The following is a 16,863-nucleotide window of genomic DNA, read 5'->3' on the forward strand; positions in this document are numbered from 1 at the left end:
TCAGAGATGGTCTGGGAAGGTGCCTCATTTTTAAGTAGAAAATTGGGACGACCAGGGATGAGTTGACAAAAAAAAATTAGAGTCACTTGAGGTGAAAAAGCTAGGATTTATTGGTTGTGTGCCTGAGGTTCATAAATATTCCTTTACAATGAACTAGCCCTGAGATCAAATTGTTCTTTACGCTGAGTAGGCAGAAGAAGGAAGCCCTAATTTTAGGGGGTGTCAGTTCAAAAGGGAAATGATTGTGCCTTCATGTTGCCAATATGGGCTTCATGACTGGGAGAAGTGGTCAGGCATTCAGGGAGAAACCTCTCATTAATGGTGAGCTCAGAGTGCCCCCGCTTAAGTGAAAAATTACATTACAAAACGACAGGACAAAGACAACAGACTCAACACCATGAATAAATGCTTTCATCACCTCTAATTTACATCAAAACAGTTTTACAAATGCTTTACCATGCATGGTTCACAAGGACTTCCACCTCTGGCATCACAAGTGGTTCCTTGACTTAAACTTAATTGAAATAAAACTAACATTGTTGGTCTAAATGCAGACTTTAACAATGGCTTCTTAAGCCAATCGGAATTCACCCATATCCCAGAAGCAACTATAGTAACATAGAGGACCTTTACCAGGGGTGTGCGCAGGAATTTAATTTTGATCTCTTTTTGAGGAATACTTTTAACATTTACAATTTTTATACGTGTGGGAGTAGCCTTAGTGTGTTTACTGATTATTTCAGGGCTCATGTCCCTGCTGGACCCAACTGCGCATGCCCCTGGCTTACTCTACAAGAGGCTGTGGCCAATAAAACTCCAGCATCTCACTTGTGTAATAAACCATTTGAATACGTTGACTTACAGAAGAAGGTGTGGACAACCACTTCTCTTACATCGGAACACAATATGCAAGGTTCGGTGCACGTGGTCACTTAGGATTAAAAATGGTTTGATTTTTCTCCGCCAATAGAACCCTATCAACCTTTGACCGTGTGTATGGCCATTCCAAAAATCTCCTTGTAACCATAATTTCTGTTGCTGTTGCGGCTTTTCAGAATTGGAGCTTGGGATAAAATCACATGACACAACACCACAACAGGAAGTTCTATCTATAAAACATTGTTTACAGTTGAAGGCATTTACTAAAAGACAATTCTAGAACCGGTTCTTCTCCTTTGGGAGGACCTCATCCTTGCTGCTCCTTGCAGATGAAGCAAGCAAGTTCCTATCCCATGACCTAATGTAAGTGTGGTGCAAAAAATAAACAGTTCTAGTCTCTTCACTTCCCTTGGCAAACCCATGTCTCTAGCTATAGCGATCTTCTCCTGAAGGATGTCACACTTGGCAATGTTTTACTACCTTGTGCCACAGTAGGTTGCACAGCTCTTGGTACTCTGTATATCAGGATCCTGACCCTTTCTCCTCAGCCAAGTGATACTCATTCTAGAAACAGATTTAACTGCAATTACAGACTTGCAGTTAGTGGGAAAATGGGGAAAGAAGTACAGAAAACTTGAATAAGAATAAATTGGATAGGTACATGGATGGGAGAGATCTGGAGGGTTACAGACTGGAGGCAGGTCAATGGGACTAGCGGAATAATGTTTTGGCACAGACTAGAAGGGCCGAATGGCCTGTCTTCTGTGCTGTAGTGTTCTGTGGTTCTAATGTTGAGCTCTCGCTATAAATAGTGGACTGAACTGGGGTAGGAATGGACTGAACTAGTTTGGTTACCACACATTCAGAATTATGAGTCTGTGGTACTGCAACTGAGGTCCTAACTCAGCAAATAAAAATACAAAACTGCAGATGCTGAAAATCTGAAATAAAAAACTGAAATTATTGGAAACTCTCAACAGGTCAGGCAGCATTTATGGAACGAGAAATAGACTTAACATTTCAGATTTGAGACCAAGGGTCTGAAATGTTCAGCAACAAATATTCTGCTGGAGGATCTCAGCGAGTCAAGGAGTACCTGTTGGGGGAAAGAAACTATCAAGGTTTTGGGTCAAAACCCTGAATCAGAACTGCATCAAAACCCTGCTGCTCTGATGCAGGGTTTCAACCTAAAATGTTGACAATTCTATGCCCCATAAGTGCTGCTCAATCTGCTGAGTTCCTCTCAGATGCTGATTTTGCTGCACCTGAAGTACCCGCAACACTAACTCACTTTCTCTTTTTGCAGATGCTTCCTGGCCTGCTGAGTGTTTCCACTTTTTACTGCATTTATGTTTCTGCTAAAGGACTGAGTCTGAGTGTTGTCCCTCAACATCTCAGGACTTTATGTGACTCCCTGCTCAATGTGTTAATGAACTGATTAGCAGAGGGCGAAGAGGAACCGTTCCAAGGAAAATTAGAGCAGAATCTTCAAAGGACTTAGGGCTGTTGAGCAAGATTAGTGGGGAAAGGGAAGGTTGGTTGTGGAACAAGGATAAAAGGAGAACATTAATATACAATGCCATTAATGATTTGTCAGAAATGAGTTTTAACCTGTTCAGGCTGGGCTTAGCAAATCATGTGTTCTGAGCTCACTCAGAACTGTACAAATAAAATAATGTAATCAGAAAAAAGAAAAATTTCCAGGCCAAGAGGTAACTTTCGCAAGCAGAGCTGTTTGTATAACTTCGGTCAGGATGGGTGAGGTGGCCAATGAGCTTATGATAAAGCAGATTTGATATGGAGGGAGCAACTGTCAGTTTGGAAGGTAGGGGCAGGGAGAAGGCATGGAAGGTACAAATACTGCCAGCTCACGAACAGGATCAGTCCAGTCCAGTCCAGTCCAGTCCAGTCCAGACTGGGTCTGTCTGCCTGGCATGCCTGACAAATCTTCCTCTGAACTTTCATCTAACACACCCATTTCAAACAGATTAAAGCTCCTTAAATTATAACCATTATTAAATGGTAAGGTGTTGCCCATTTCTAGTATCAATTTACCTTTCACCTTCAGGCACCATCCTAACTTCCTGCTGTGATGTTGTGAAAAGAATATTTATTAGTGCTCTCAGCCAATCTTGATAACTTAATTGGGGGTATACAGGCCACAATGGGTGGCAGATGAACATTTTTTAAAAGAAATATGCCACTAACAAAAATAATCTTAATAAAACCAATTTTTGATGGGGAAGGGGTGCAAATCTTTACTGTCTTTGGTGGCATGCAAGATGCATCAACTGGTAAAGGAGAAAAAACTTGTGGGTGCAGCCCTTCAGTATCTTTTGACATGTGCATCGAGCATGGCTCCCAGATTTTCAAACCACGCACCCATCACGACTGATTCAATATTGGATTGAGTGCAGATGTCAAACTTTGAGCATGCTGGCTTGTTCAAGCTTGACTACAGCAGAACCAGAAGATTCAAAGAGGCAGTGTTGCTCTTAAAGACCTGCATGTGGCCTCATCATAATTACTTAGGGTCTGTCTCCCATTTCCTCCAGAGGCAAGTACAGAAATCAAAAGAGGCAGGCTTCAGGTTGTTTTGCTTCTCCTATCTCAACCCATATCCAAATATTTCAGAACATGGAACTGTCTTTACTCACTACCAAAACTGCTTCTTATACGTCAAAAACTATGTGCTACTGATACTTTCTCCTCTTCCTCCAAAGTGCACCCTACTTAGAAACTTTCAAGCTTAAGTTCAATTTTCTAGCAGCTCATATTTAAAATCCCTCTGCTAACATAGTCCCGGTGGGGTGCTCCAGTATTGGGCACCTCTATATATCACTGCCCATACTCAGTTCCACTGACTTCAGCTATAGTACCAAGCATGCCACAGATATGACGCTACTTCTTTGTGTCTGTCTGTGTCCAGTTTCACTCTGAAAGCAGCCAACAGTTTTTGACTCCACCTCATGGCAATCCATAAGTTACAGAAGTATAGTCAAACCCAAAATGGAAATTTTGAGAACTGTGTGGCCAGAGATTGCCCATTTTCCCCTTCAGGCTGCCTTTAGTGTGTACAGTATGGTAAATCTGGGAAACTAAGGAAGGAAAGGAATTTTTTTTATATGACACACACTCTCACTTGATAATACTAATGATAAGTCCATGACCCAAGACTCCTCAGGATGTAAGATGAAGGACGAGTGGATCAAAGGGAAGGAATGACAGCAATATTATCCTGCTACACCGAAATACATCAAATTAGCTGTAGTTCTCAGTACCTATTATAGACCTGATCCATTTATCCTCTCTCTTATTCCAAAACATTTGATGCAAATCCCAGCCTATCCTGACAGCATCTGGATGTCTGAACTTACTGCTGCTGACCAGCCCTGAAACACAGTGGGTTAACAACGCTGTCTGCTAGCACAGCATCTACCCCGAACTGTATCTGAACTGTAGAGTATTTCAAGGATTTAGCTGGTTCTACTTCAAATGAGAGAGTTCCTCACATCTTCAGGATGTTACACAAGAACGGTGAGAAAATGCAAGCAACACTTCCTCCATCCCCCATTCCCAACAGGTTTTGACTTCTTGTCCACATTGCCAGTGGACAAGATGTTCCCAGTGCAGATAATGTATTTGGTGTTCATCTTTCTCTTTCTCTTGCATGCTTTGTGTGTGGAACCTTGTGCTGGAGAACTTATCTGCCAGTTCCTGCTCCTCACCTCTCTTGGGAATCTTTGCGTGTCCCCATTGCTCCCTTCTTAATTGACTTCAGAAGTGACACATACTTTACACCCTGGCTCCTTCATTCTCATATATAGGAAATCCATGGCCACACCTTTGGGACAGTAAACAGACCTAATTACCTGTGGAGTACACAGTACAGAATGAAAGCAAGTGTTTTTTTGGCCATTTGAGCTGTCACCTATAGCTTTCTTTGATTTGAACCCCACCCCTATCTCCCATCTAGCATAGAAATTAGTCTTCAGTTGCTCATTCCATCCCTCTTTTTCCATTTGGTCAGTCTCATGGACCCAGCAAAGTCCCTCGAGAACTCTGGTTCAGATGAAGGGTCTCAGAACTGAACTATCTTTCCTGCCTTTGAATGCAGATGTACAAACGTTTGTACTTTATGACTATGCACCTGCAGGGAAGCTTGTTATTGCTCCAGTTTACTGAGATTTTCTTCAGTATTAAGTCTGTACATGGAAACACTGCTGACTTGCTGTGTGTTTCGTCTGTTGTCCCCATTCTGCATCTCCAGCTTTCCAATTTGTTTTAACTTTTCCACAGCATTGAAGTTCAAAAACCGCTGACAGGATTGCAGGTCAGTAAGAAGGAAGACTGTCTCTTTGATCAAGGGAGATATCACAATCTTGCAATAAAGACATTGTAAAGGAAGCACAATTATCATTGAGGGAACAGTAAGTTAACAGGCACAGGACACCAACATAGGAGTTAAGTAAATCAAAACAAGTGATACCAGTGAATGAAACAAGAGAAAGGACAGGACACAAACTGCAGAGAAAAAGAGCGAAAGAAAAGTCACTGTGTACCTATTGTCATTTCCGTGTGTTATGCTTTTAGTGAAGCCAACCCAGAGACAAACACAAAAGGGGAAAAAAAAGAAAAAAATGTCAGAAGTTTAGTCCTCAGGATGTTAGATGCCATGTCAGTCATGCCCACCTGAGCAACAGAGAGGGGTGCGGTTGGTGAAGGAGTGGTGGGATTGGGGTAAAGGTAAAAGTAGATACTCTGCCCTCCACCGCCAAGTCTGCCATCGAGCACTAGTGTGCAGTTTCCTTCAAAGGATCAGAAAATTCTGCAAAGACCTGTTAATTGTTTAGGGCTTCCGATATCCAGCTGCACAGCTGAGTCACCAGATACAAATGAAGGGAAGAAAATGGTTACTAGACCTTGTCTATACAGCTATTGCAATGTCTTTCAACTTTGGAGCAGTCTTGATAGATTGTTATTTGAAACAATCCACCAGGATTACTCCCAATGTACACAGTGAATCACTGGGCACCATTATGCTGTGAGTTTCAACAGCAATTAATATTTACACTGGTGAAGAAGCAGCAACTCAATACTGTTAAATGGTGTGCAATTTTCCTCTACTGGATGAACTGGAGCTCGATACAGTTACTTATGAGTAAATTCTGCTGATTAAACAGGAATTCTGTACCTGCGCTCACTTTGATGACAATTCCAAGTATCAGTAATTCGGCATAGGAGGAATGATTCACCAAGTTTTATTTTCTTGATAAAACAATAAAGTCTCAAGGTACTCAAGGCTAAGAGGTCTTCCAGTTGTGAAGTGGTTTAAGGTTTTATTCCTTGAAAGCAAAAGATTTTCAAAAACAAAACTAAAGATAAATGAAGAAACTCAATGTTTTACCACAAATTTTAATAAAGTTGAGGAACATTTGAAGATCATGGATTTAATTAGCAGTTCCATGAGTATTTCATAAAGGCAAGTTTAAAGAATATGGAAAGAGGAATTGATGAGCTTGCTTTTATCTACTGGCTCTGTTTTTTCCATTCTGATTAGCAACTCTGCCCCAGGAAAATCTTGCATAGGAGCATAAATGGCTAATTACAGGCTCCGTTTATCTGCCAATTACTAAATAGACTCCTCTGAATTAATCCACTTTATCATAGCAAAAACTCTTAGGAATTAAATCATCCATATAGTCAGACATCCTTAATGTGCTGCATTAAAAGAAACTCTGCACAAATATAGTGAGACACTCTTATCCAGCTGAATCAATGGGGATTATCCACAGTGAAACACCCTTATTCTATTGAATCAACAGGAACTCTATACAGTGAGACACCCCTAACCTGCTGATGCCCCAGTTCCAGCTGAACAAAGAGAGATTCTGTAATTTTACACAGAAAATAAACCTCATCCCACTAAGTGAATTGAAACTCCATCAATATGCAATGACGCGTCTTTACCCTGTATTTGCAGAATGCCAATATTGATGCGCAATAAATTTTACTCTACTGAATGGACAGTGGATCCTTAAAATTCCAAAATTTTTGGGGAAGATGTGTAATCTGTCAATCTGACACAATCAACAGATGCTCAGTATCCACTTTGTATAGTCCTTAAGAAAATATGTTGACACAGATTCTCACTCTCACACCGCTATGACGTGTAAGTCAGCAACCAGTCTCCAGGTTTTCCCTTATTAGCACACTAAGTCAGAGAGTCATAAAGTCATGCAGCAAGGAAATGGGGCTTTGGTCCAAATAGTTTATTTCAATCAAGATTCTCATATAAGCTGGTTCCATTTGTCTGCACCTGGCCCATAAGCTACAAAACCTTTCCTATCCATGTGCCTTCCAACTGGCCGTCACGGTAGCGTCGTGGTTAGTGAGATGCTATTACAGCTCAGGGTGTTGGGAGTTTGAGTTCAATTCCAACGACATCTGTAAGGAGTTTGTACGCCCTCCCCGTGGAATGCGTGGGTTTCCTCCCACAGTCCAAAGATGCACCGGTTAGTTGGATGATTGGTCTTTGTAAATTATCCTGTGCTTAGGTGAGGGTTAATCGAGAGGTGCTGGGCAGCACGGCTCGAAGGGCCAGAAGGGCCTACTCATGCTGTAGTTCAATAAATAAATAAATAAAATGTTTTATTAGTTGTTATTATACCTACCTTAACCACTTCCTGTGGAAGCTCATCGCCTGTATGTACCATCCTCTGTGTAAAAACGTTGCCGTAAGTCCCTGATAAATCTTTCCCCTCTCACCTTAAACCTTTGTTCTTTAGTCTTTGATCCCTAATTCTTGGGAAAAAGACTGAGTACATTCAGCCAATCTATGCCCACTTATGATTTTATACACCTATATAAGATCACCTCTCAGTCTCCTACACTCCAAGAAGAAAAGTCCCAGCTTGTCCAACCTCCCTCTATAACTCAGTCCCTCATCCTGGCAAATTTATCTTAACTCTTTCCAGTTTAATACATTCTTCTTCTCTAAGGATGAGCAAGACTGAAAACGATACTTCAAGTGTGGCCTCACAACTGCACATCTTCTATACTTCGAGCCCTGACTGGTGAAGGCCAGCAAGCCAAAAGCCTTCTTCACCACCCTGACGGCCTGCGACTCCACTTTCATTGCCATAAATCATGATCTGTGTTTGCCCATGTGCAATAGCAATAAAGCTTCGGAATTCATCAGTTGTCAGGTTAAAATGCATGACAACAACTTAATGCCTTTAACACAGCACACCAGAGTCCACACAACTGCAAACGTAAGGATTAACACTGCAAACTTTAGCACATGCAGTAACCTTCTGCAAGCCCTTCCTGCTTCAAAAGAAATTAACACAATGATGTATGCAGCAGTGGAATAGCTCCCCATGATCAACCCTGGTCCTCACCATCACATCAGTCCTTATAGCATTGCCACTGCAAGCGCTACATGCAGCCTTTGACCTTCTCAGAGCTCATGGAATTGAGCGTCAAGCCGAATTGAACTGGCAATGCTTAGGCAGGTCTTTGCAGAATGTGGTGAAGAGAGGAAAAGTGGAAAAAAAAGAAACAGTCCAAATAAATTAAGATATTAATTTAAAGAAAACCAAAGATTTGGATGGGATTTCGATGCCTGAAGCTGTTGAGAAATAAATATTTGAAGGATTTAAAACAAAAAAAATACCTAGGCATATCCGAATCAAGAAATTGCCTGCAAAAACACAAGAACAATACCTTGTTAGTAGACTCAATAAAGTACCAGTGGTGACGGTAACATCGTAAAGCAAAGCAGCGGACAGCAAAGCTACGTTCTAGGAGATAGAAGGTCACTAAGGCTCATTGTTCATCAGCAGTGCTATATTGTGTGAAAGTTCATGTTTCTAGCCTCTTAAAGCAATGATTTTAGCCAAATTGTTAATATGGAGCAAATAGAGTTTTCAGTAAAAATGAGAGGAACCTAAACAATCGAATGTTTTGTGCCTTTCTCTCCAGCACTAAGCCAGCTCCTACTTTCCAATTTAGAATCTGTTACCTAGTAGCACTTAGAAAATAATATTTAAATTTCATATTGAGGTCAGACCAAGGATCAGAATGCCTAAACTGAATCGTTGAACACAAATTTGCACAAGTGAGTACAGTCAGCCCTGTGGGAAATGGGACTGATTTCTACACTTGAAGTGACAGAAAAGTAATGGGTGATCAGATTTAAAGAGCAAAAGGCTCTCCCTTTTTAATATGTTGTCAGAACTTCAGATGCATTATTTATAAGCTGCTTTGCTCAATGATAGATTGAAAGAATAAATATGACATTAGTGCAGCCACACTTGGAGTTCTGCTTGGCTTTGGAACTCATTTCTTGCATGGAGTGCAAATCTGGCTGGTTTAACTCACCACTGTTGGCCAGCAGTGCAACCCAATACCTGCTTATCCCAGACTGTTTATTTCACCAAGCACATGCTGTTCTGGGAGGTGTGTATGTTGGCAATGTTTTGATTGATGCTGCATCCACCCATAGGTATTTAGTGACCTTCTATGCTTGCAGCAGCAACCATGACCATGTGGTTAAAGCAGAACATAACTGTGATTATTTGCTTTTTTTATATATGATTAGTCACATATTTTTGCAGCAGCTACAACAAAACAAATGCAAGTAACACTCACTCCCTTTCACGTGCATACAAACATACTATTAACCTTGATCAAACATGCTCTTTCATTTGTTCTCCCAGGTGCAGCCTCACTCATTCACTCATACTCATTAATATTAGTTCAAACTCAAACACAACTTTCTTCAAACTATTCCACTTTCTGTCTATGTAGTTACGTAGGTGAGAAGTAAACACTTTACAAATGTGAGATAATCCGAGTTTGTTCGCTTCCAGTATTAATAAAGCTGGATATCTTACCCAGTCTAAGATGACAGGTGGTAAGAAACATTGTGGACTTCTATTTTAGCAGGATTTTCATTGCTTTTAACCCACATTTCCTGTTGGTAAGAGGTCTTAAGAAGGGCCAGAAGGGAAAATAAATGCCTTGATAATGCTCTTTGTGGTGCCAAGGAGAACAGAGTTGTTTCTCAGTGAAGTATTTATCTCTCTGTCCCTCACCACCATCACTGGTTGCTGAAAAACCATGATCCCTGCTGTCCCCAAACTGCAGTCTCTCCCCACAGAAAATTTTCTCATCCCAGACCGCAATATCATAGGCCCAACCACAATATTGCCTTGAAATTGATGTCTCCCCTCAAGCTGGTCCTCAGTCATCAAAGCAATCCATCTTACTATCACCTCCTTGTTTTCTTCTCCCTGGTTTCTCAGCTGTGACCTTTGACTTCAGGTTTTCCCTCGCCTGACTCAGTCAGACTCACCGTCAGGAAACATCTCATGAAGACATTAGTTAGGAACCTGGAATTACACTCAGCAGATGATCGAGACAACTCACACTCTCATCAAAAAGCTACCAGATATACCATTCTAATCACACAGTGTACTGGAATCTATTATTGTTCGAAATAAACGAATCCCATGGTAAAAGGGCAGTGTGTCACCAGTCCCAGAGTATCAAAATACATTTAGTCATTCACTGTTTCTCAAAAACTTCATTCTATTCCGGGCTTATTAACTTGTTTGTAAAACACTGCAGATTCGGTCAGTTTCTGTCATATTCAAGACATCCTCAAGGAGCGATGCCTCAAAAAGGTGGCATCCATCATTAAGGATCCCCATCGCCCAGGACATGCCCTCTTCTCATTGCTACCACCAGGAAGGAGGTACAGGAGCCTGAAGGCACACACTCAACCATTCAGGAGCCCTCTGTATTCTGATTTCTGAATGGACAATGAGCCTATGAACACTGCCTCACTACCTTTTTAAATTTTATTTTTGCACTACTTATTTAATTTAACTATTTAATATATATGCTTACTGTAATTCACAGTATTCTTCTCTATTGCACCGTATAGCTGCTGCAAAGACAACACATTGCACGACATATACTGGTGATATTAAACCTGATTCTGATATTTTAATTTCTGGTTCTAAATATTGAGGAGGCTTTCATTGACTTTGAGCTCCTTTAAATTGGGAGCCATTCTGTCAAAGGCTCCATTCATATCTCATCAGTTTTCCCTGGTCCTTGTAAAATAATGGCATAAATGACCCCATGAAGTTTCAAATGGCTCACACATAATCACACATTTTTAAAATTTTGAAATATATTAGTAGATGGGAGTACCAGAAAATATCAAAATATGCTATTACACAAGTTTAGATGTGTAGATGGTCAACAAACTGCACAATATCGATGGAATGATTAATACTGTTAATCAGTCTACTAACCAAGCAGTGTTGAAATTCTCACAGATTGTTAAATTGGTGCTCTGAAAAGAGGTGCTAATTTCCTTTGCTTCAGCCTCAATGGCGATGGAAAGTATCACTCAAATCCCAGGGCCAAATGAACAGTGAGCATGCTTGGAGCAGGACACTGGGAGAATTATTTTATCCGACCATAAATTGTAAGTGCAACAAGCTGGCACAGAAGATCACTGCATTATGTATGATCTCATGTGCTTGATCACATAACTGTCATGGTACATAGCGGTTAGCATGATGCTATTACAGCTCGGAGTTCAGAGATCAATTCTGATGTAATCTGTAAAGAGTCTGTACGTTCTCCCCATGGAGTGTGTGGGTTTTCTCCGGTTGCTCCGGTTTCCTCCCACAGTCCAAAGACGCACCGGGTAGTAGGCCAATCGGTGATTGTAAACTGTACCATGATAGGATTAAATCAGGGATTGCTTGGCAGTGTGGCTCAGAGGCTCAGAAGGGTCTGTTCTACGCTATATCTCTAAATAAATAAAATTTTTAAAAAACGGAGTAGGATACGGTCACCAGTCCCTCAAACCGACACCACCATTTATTAAGATCCTGCCCGATTAGATTTTGATATCACTGCAAAGTCAGCATTTGTTACCTATCGCCAATCAACAGTTAACTGCATTGGTGGGTTGGGAGTCACTTGAAGGGCATACTGGGTAAGGAGATTTTCCTTCTGTTACGACCATCAGTGAACCCTTGGCTTTTTCCTAAAACTATCTAGTAGTTTCATAGTCAATGTAGCTGATACTATCTTACTTCTTTATTATTTAAATGTAAAGTTAACCATATTCTCCTGTACCAGCTGGGTCTAAGAACAGTTAGAAAGTTCTCGGAACACTGGATTCTATTATAGTCTGTATTCAAATGAATTAGGTGATATGTTGGTTTCATCTAAAAAGAGGAACATCTCAACTCTCATGTACAAATTTATGTATGACATACGTCTCTAATACCATGTCAATTTCTCAGATTTCAACTTAAAATATCTGGAACATGGTGAAGATAAAACAAAACTGCAGATGCTGTATATCTGAAATAAAAACTGGAAACAGTGAAAATATTCAGCAGCTCAGGCAGCAACAGCGGAAAGAGAAACAGAGTGAATATTTCAGATTGAAGACACTTCATCAGATCGAAAAAGGGATCTGGCATCTAAGAAAGCAAGAAGTTTTCTTAGATGCCAGATGCTGCCCGACCAGCTGAGTTTTCCAGCATTTTAATTTGCAACATGGCTACGCAACCAGCACTGGTGTTATCCACTGTTTGATTTTAAAATACTTTGAGACACCACAAGGAGAGATTCAGATTGAATTACAAGGTCCTGTCATTTTCCAGGGATCTGTGTGTCCAGATTTTCCTCTCTGGTGGTGATGGTGGTACAGGAGAATATGTACTTTGCAACTGGTTGCAAAATTGGAGGGATTATTAGTTCCACTGCTCTTCAGACCAACACAATGGCTCCCTATCATTTTTGGTCTGATTAATAACAAAATAATGTAATTTTTTGTTTTAAACTATTGCCAAGGAATGTAAAGCACAAAACCAATTTTGCAAAGGGAACACTGAGAAGTCACCAATTCTCAATTAGTTGAAATAGAAACCATTGTCATCTACTGAATTGAAATCAACACTCTAAGGTAAACTCACAAAATGATGGCAATGGTTTAGATTCAATAATGCTTTGAAAGTGCCAATCATCTTATGTATTAAGTAATAATACTTGCTCAATGTTATTGTTTTTTTTAACATTTTTCATACTTTGAACTGTCTGCACACAGTCCTCACTATACTAAAGTAAATCAGTAAATGGTATCAGAATTCCTGGCTCGTCACTCTCAGGTAAAGAACAGCATGGGTTTGATGCAAAACTTTCCCTTATACTAAATTCATGATACGTCCATTGAGGGACTGTTTAATGAGGGAATGCTAGAAGGATTTGTACTGTCTATATAGCTGTGAATTTAATCTGGAAGTGTCAGATGATGGAATGCTAGAAGGAGATTTGGTCTGTATTCAGCTGTTGTGTATCTGGTGGTTGTGTAGCTGGGACACAGAGTGAGCTTTCCCTTGTATCTGTCTATTCATTACCTAGGTCCATCTGATAATACAGTGTCTAGAGAGGCACCTTCTTTATTTAATCTGGGGAATGCTTTACACGTTAATGAAAGTTTTACTCAATTAACCTTATGTTGTAGCTCAGGGAGGAGCAATCTGTTTCAGAGTGGAGAGCTAAGGAGGGCAGTTCTGAAACAGGAACAACTGCTGGGATGTTTGACTTGAACCACAAAATAATGATGTAGTGGCAGAGACGTGGGTTGTAAGAGGGAAAAGACGTAAGTGAGAGTACTGGGAATCCAAGAGAAGAGGAATGACCTGGAAATTGTTTTGCAACTTGTTAAATGCTGGCAGCTTCAAAGTGGGCACAAATGATTCAACTCTCTGGCCAATGCTCAGTGTCTAACCTACCGATCCTCCAGGGATGGATGTGTGTAGCCTGCCGTTAAAATATTCAAGGACAGGATGTTGGGATCGATGACAGAATCATCTGACTCTGGGGTGTTCCGGATCCGACCTAAGGAAGAGACAATATGCACCTGGTTACTGAGGGCAGAGAAAGCACATTCCATTCCCCCATCCGCACTACTTCGATTGAATAGTGAACTTCTGTGGTTACTTCACAAGTTTGCTCATTCTTGGGATTTATGTTCATCTCTTCCCTTATTATCTATACAGTTCATCACGTGTATTGTCACAGGGTGAAAACTCAGGTGGCTGGAAGATCAGCCCTTGCACTGGGTTTCTCAGTGGTGCTCTAGAGGTTGTACCCTTAGCTCTGACTCTATGAATGTGAAGCTTAGCTTGACTACACTGACCTGACATGCAACCGAGTAAGTGGAAGAAGCATTGAGCCAATGGAGAATCCCTTCTTCAAGTGAAGCATCAAATGTCCTGACTCCCATTTTGGATAGTTCTAATAGTGTTATGACACTATGACCCAGATGAACGCAGGAACTCTGCCTGGCGTCTTGACTAATATTTAATCTCACCCAACAATACTGAGAAACACACTGGTGCAGAAATTTTATTGATAGTTGCACTTATTGTTTAATAGGAAACCTAATTAATCATCTCCCTGCATGGATAATTGAAGTGTAGGGTCATCTCCAAGGCATTAGGTGTGCACAGTGATCTCACTTGGTGAATTCCACGCAAATAAAAACGCAGTTGCAAAATTCAACCGTGCATTTGTGGTTTATGAAGGGTGCAGCTTTATTTCTGCGACAGTTATTGTTCTTCTCATTTTACACTATTAATCCCTGCATCAGTGTCCTATACTGACGACACAGGATTGTTGGATTGTCAGAGGCATGTGGCACTCTCCCCAGAAATCACCCCAGCACTTGCATTAGAAAACAAATTTACCCCAAATTAGCAAGAGTAGTTGAAGAGACAGCTGAATCCCATCACTGTGTTAGAAGACTAGGTGACAAAGTTTACAATTTACAAACAACTTGGATGTCACCTAGCCCAACGTGCCCTTCCTTGATGCCAAGTTTTGTCTGACAATGGGTCTGTAAAGTTGCTTGGCATGATTTTCTAAGTTGAAGCTGCTTTTACTATTTTGGTCTTTTTTTCCGATTTAGGCTCTGCCTTTTGATTTGTAAGGCCAATCAGATAACTTGATCTTTGCATTAATTGCTTTCCTCCCTACTTACCTACAACCAACTCTCGCACTTCCTTCCAATGTATATCACTTCCGGTCTCATGCACAATCGTTACTGTTACCCTCCTCTGGATTCCCTATCATAAACAGACAATAGGAATGACATTAGTTGCTTGAGCCACTTAATTCTAATCATACTATGACAAAGCTTTTACGGCTTGCGACAGTCTCCACATGGAAGGTCTATGTACTGGGAAAGAAGAATACACAAACATTACATTTTTATGACCATGGTATTAAAGCTTTCTCGTTCAACTGTAGGAACCTGTTGCATATGTGAGCTGTTCTGAGTAAAAGGAATCCAATGTCACACAGTAAGTCTGAAATGACTTTGGGCTGTTTCTATCATAATGTGATTTAACCACACTCTAAAAGTTCTACTGCTCTGATAAAAAACATGTACTTACATACTCTCCTTACAATGCCTGGCTTTGATAACATCTCCCAAATGTATGTGACAGCATCTATATGTACTCCTATTGGATAAAGCTCGATGCCAGAGTGTTTAATTTGCAAAATTTAACTCAGTTATCTCTGTAACAATATACAAGCTCACTAGATCATTATTGCTCCTGCTTAATTCTTACTTACTTGATTACAAGAGTGAATTTGTTCAATGGATTTTTCTTTGTGTTACCCACAAAGGGAAATTCACAGCAGTTCTCACCCCAACCTCATTTCTGCTCAAAACCATGCATTTATTTCACACTCACATTGATTTGCCAATGGGTCACACACTGGAGTGGGACTCAGGCTGCTATCGATAAGCGTGAAGGAGAACAGCCTGGTGTGGCCTTCCCTCCCACTGTGTAAATGGAGGTTAGATGAAACAAGGGAGAGGCTCAAAACGAGGATCAAAGTAAGACTAGCCAAACAGATAAAGAGGCACTATGGGTTAGAATAGAGAGGACTGGTCAGAATTTAGAGATCACTAAAGAATCACTCATCCAACAAGATATCCCATATTCTGCCAGGACTACGAAGAGGTTTAGAATAAAAAATGGAAATCAAAGAAAAAACATTTACAATCCAATTCACATTGGAAGAGAGCCTTGTTGTTACTGTCAGTTAGTGACATTTCTAAATCCTGTTGTTAAATACTGAACATAGTGTAAACTCCCTCAAATATTCACAACCCCTTACTACTGAACACACCTTATCTTGACCACCCCAACAACTAACTGCACTCCATGTCTGTCGAGATCCCTCACTACCAATCTACTGACTGTAGCCCATGACAATTGACACCATCCACTACAAGTGTATCATTACACCTGGTCCCCTAACCACCAATTGCAGTCACTATAACCACCTTTACCCATCACACTCCATAACAACCGATGTCTCCATCTTGACAAATGACTGTAGACTAAGTAATCCAACCATCAGCCCCTACACCAGCACATCAAATTGTTGACCCTCTATCTAACAATCATGTATTTTCACCTATGATCACACCCTCTAGAGCCCCCACCAATCCTTAGCAATAGGATTCCTTCCCAGAGTGCTTCACAACTGGAAATGGCAGGGGATATAAATGAAACTCTCTTGACTGAGCAAAGACTGTTCTCTCTTCCATATTCTACAATGTTACAAAGGAGCTCAATGTAAACTCGAAGAAAAGTACTCACCTTCTGCAACAAAGAATGAACTGCTGGAAAATTTCTACAGGTTGAGAAACATTTCTGAATGCAAAGTGTTGGTCAATGTTGTGGGTTGAGATCCTGCAGAAGGATTTACAGTATCTCCCAACAAGGCATATAACAACCTTTGGGCTTAACACTGAATTTCAGCTATTCAGCCATTTTAGCCTTCTATTGCACAGCTCCAGGCACAGTTTTTATCTATCTCCTGCTTTTTTCCCCAGATTTTATTGTCCCCTGCTATCTG

The 16,863-nt window shown here is 40.7% G+C and overlaps 1 protein-coding gene across 32 annotated transcripts in view; it reads right to left on the reverse strand.

The window, feature by feature from the left end:
* kif1aa (kinesin family member 1Aa) overlaps positions 1 to 16,863 on the reverse strand; it is a 315,620-nt gene that overhangs the window by 47,854 nt on the left and 250,903 nt on the right. For 10 of the 32 annotated variants that reach the window (XM_063046115.1, XM_063046104.1, XM_063046102.1 and 7 more), the window contains 4 exons: positions 14,966 to 15,050; positions 13,716 to 13,821; positions 8,558 to 8,584; positions 5,442 to 5,465 (listed from right to left, as the gene is read on the reverse strand). In XM_063046115.1, coding sequence (XP_062902185.1) covers positions 5,442 to 5,465; positions 8,558 to 8,584; positions 13,716 to 13,821; positions 14,966 to 15,050 — 242 coding nt within the window. The remainder of the gene's footprint in view (positions 1 to 5,441; positions 5,466 to 8,557; positions 8,585 to 13,715; positions 13,822 to 14,965; positions 15,051 to 16,863) is intronic. The other 22 variants (XM_063046119.1, XM_063046123.1, XM_063046107.1 and 19 more) reach the window with 3 other exon arrangements.

This window comes from Mobula hypostoma, chromosome 4 (assembly GCF_963921235.1).
Source record: "Mobula hypostoma chromosome 4, sMobHyp1.1, whole genome shotgun sequence".
Classification (NCBI taxonomy): Eukaryota; Metazoa; Chordata; class Chondrichthyes; order Myliobatiformes; family Myliobatidae; genus Mobula; species Mobula hypostoma.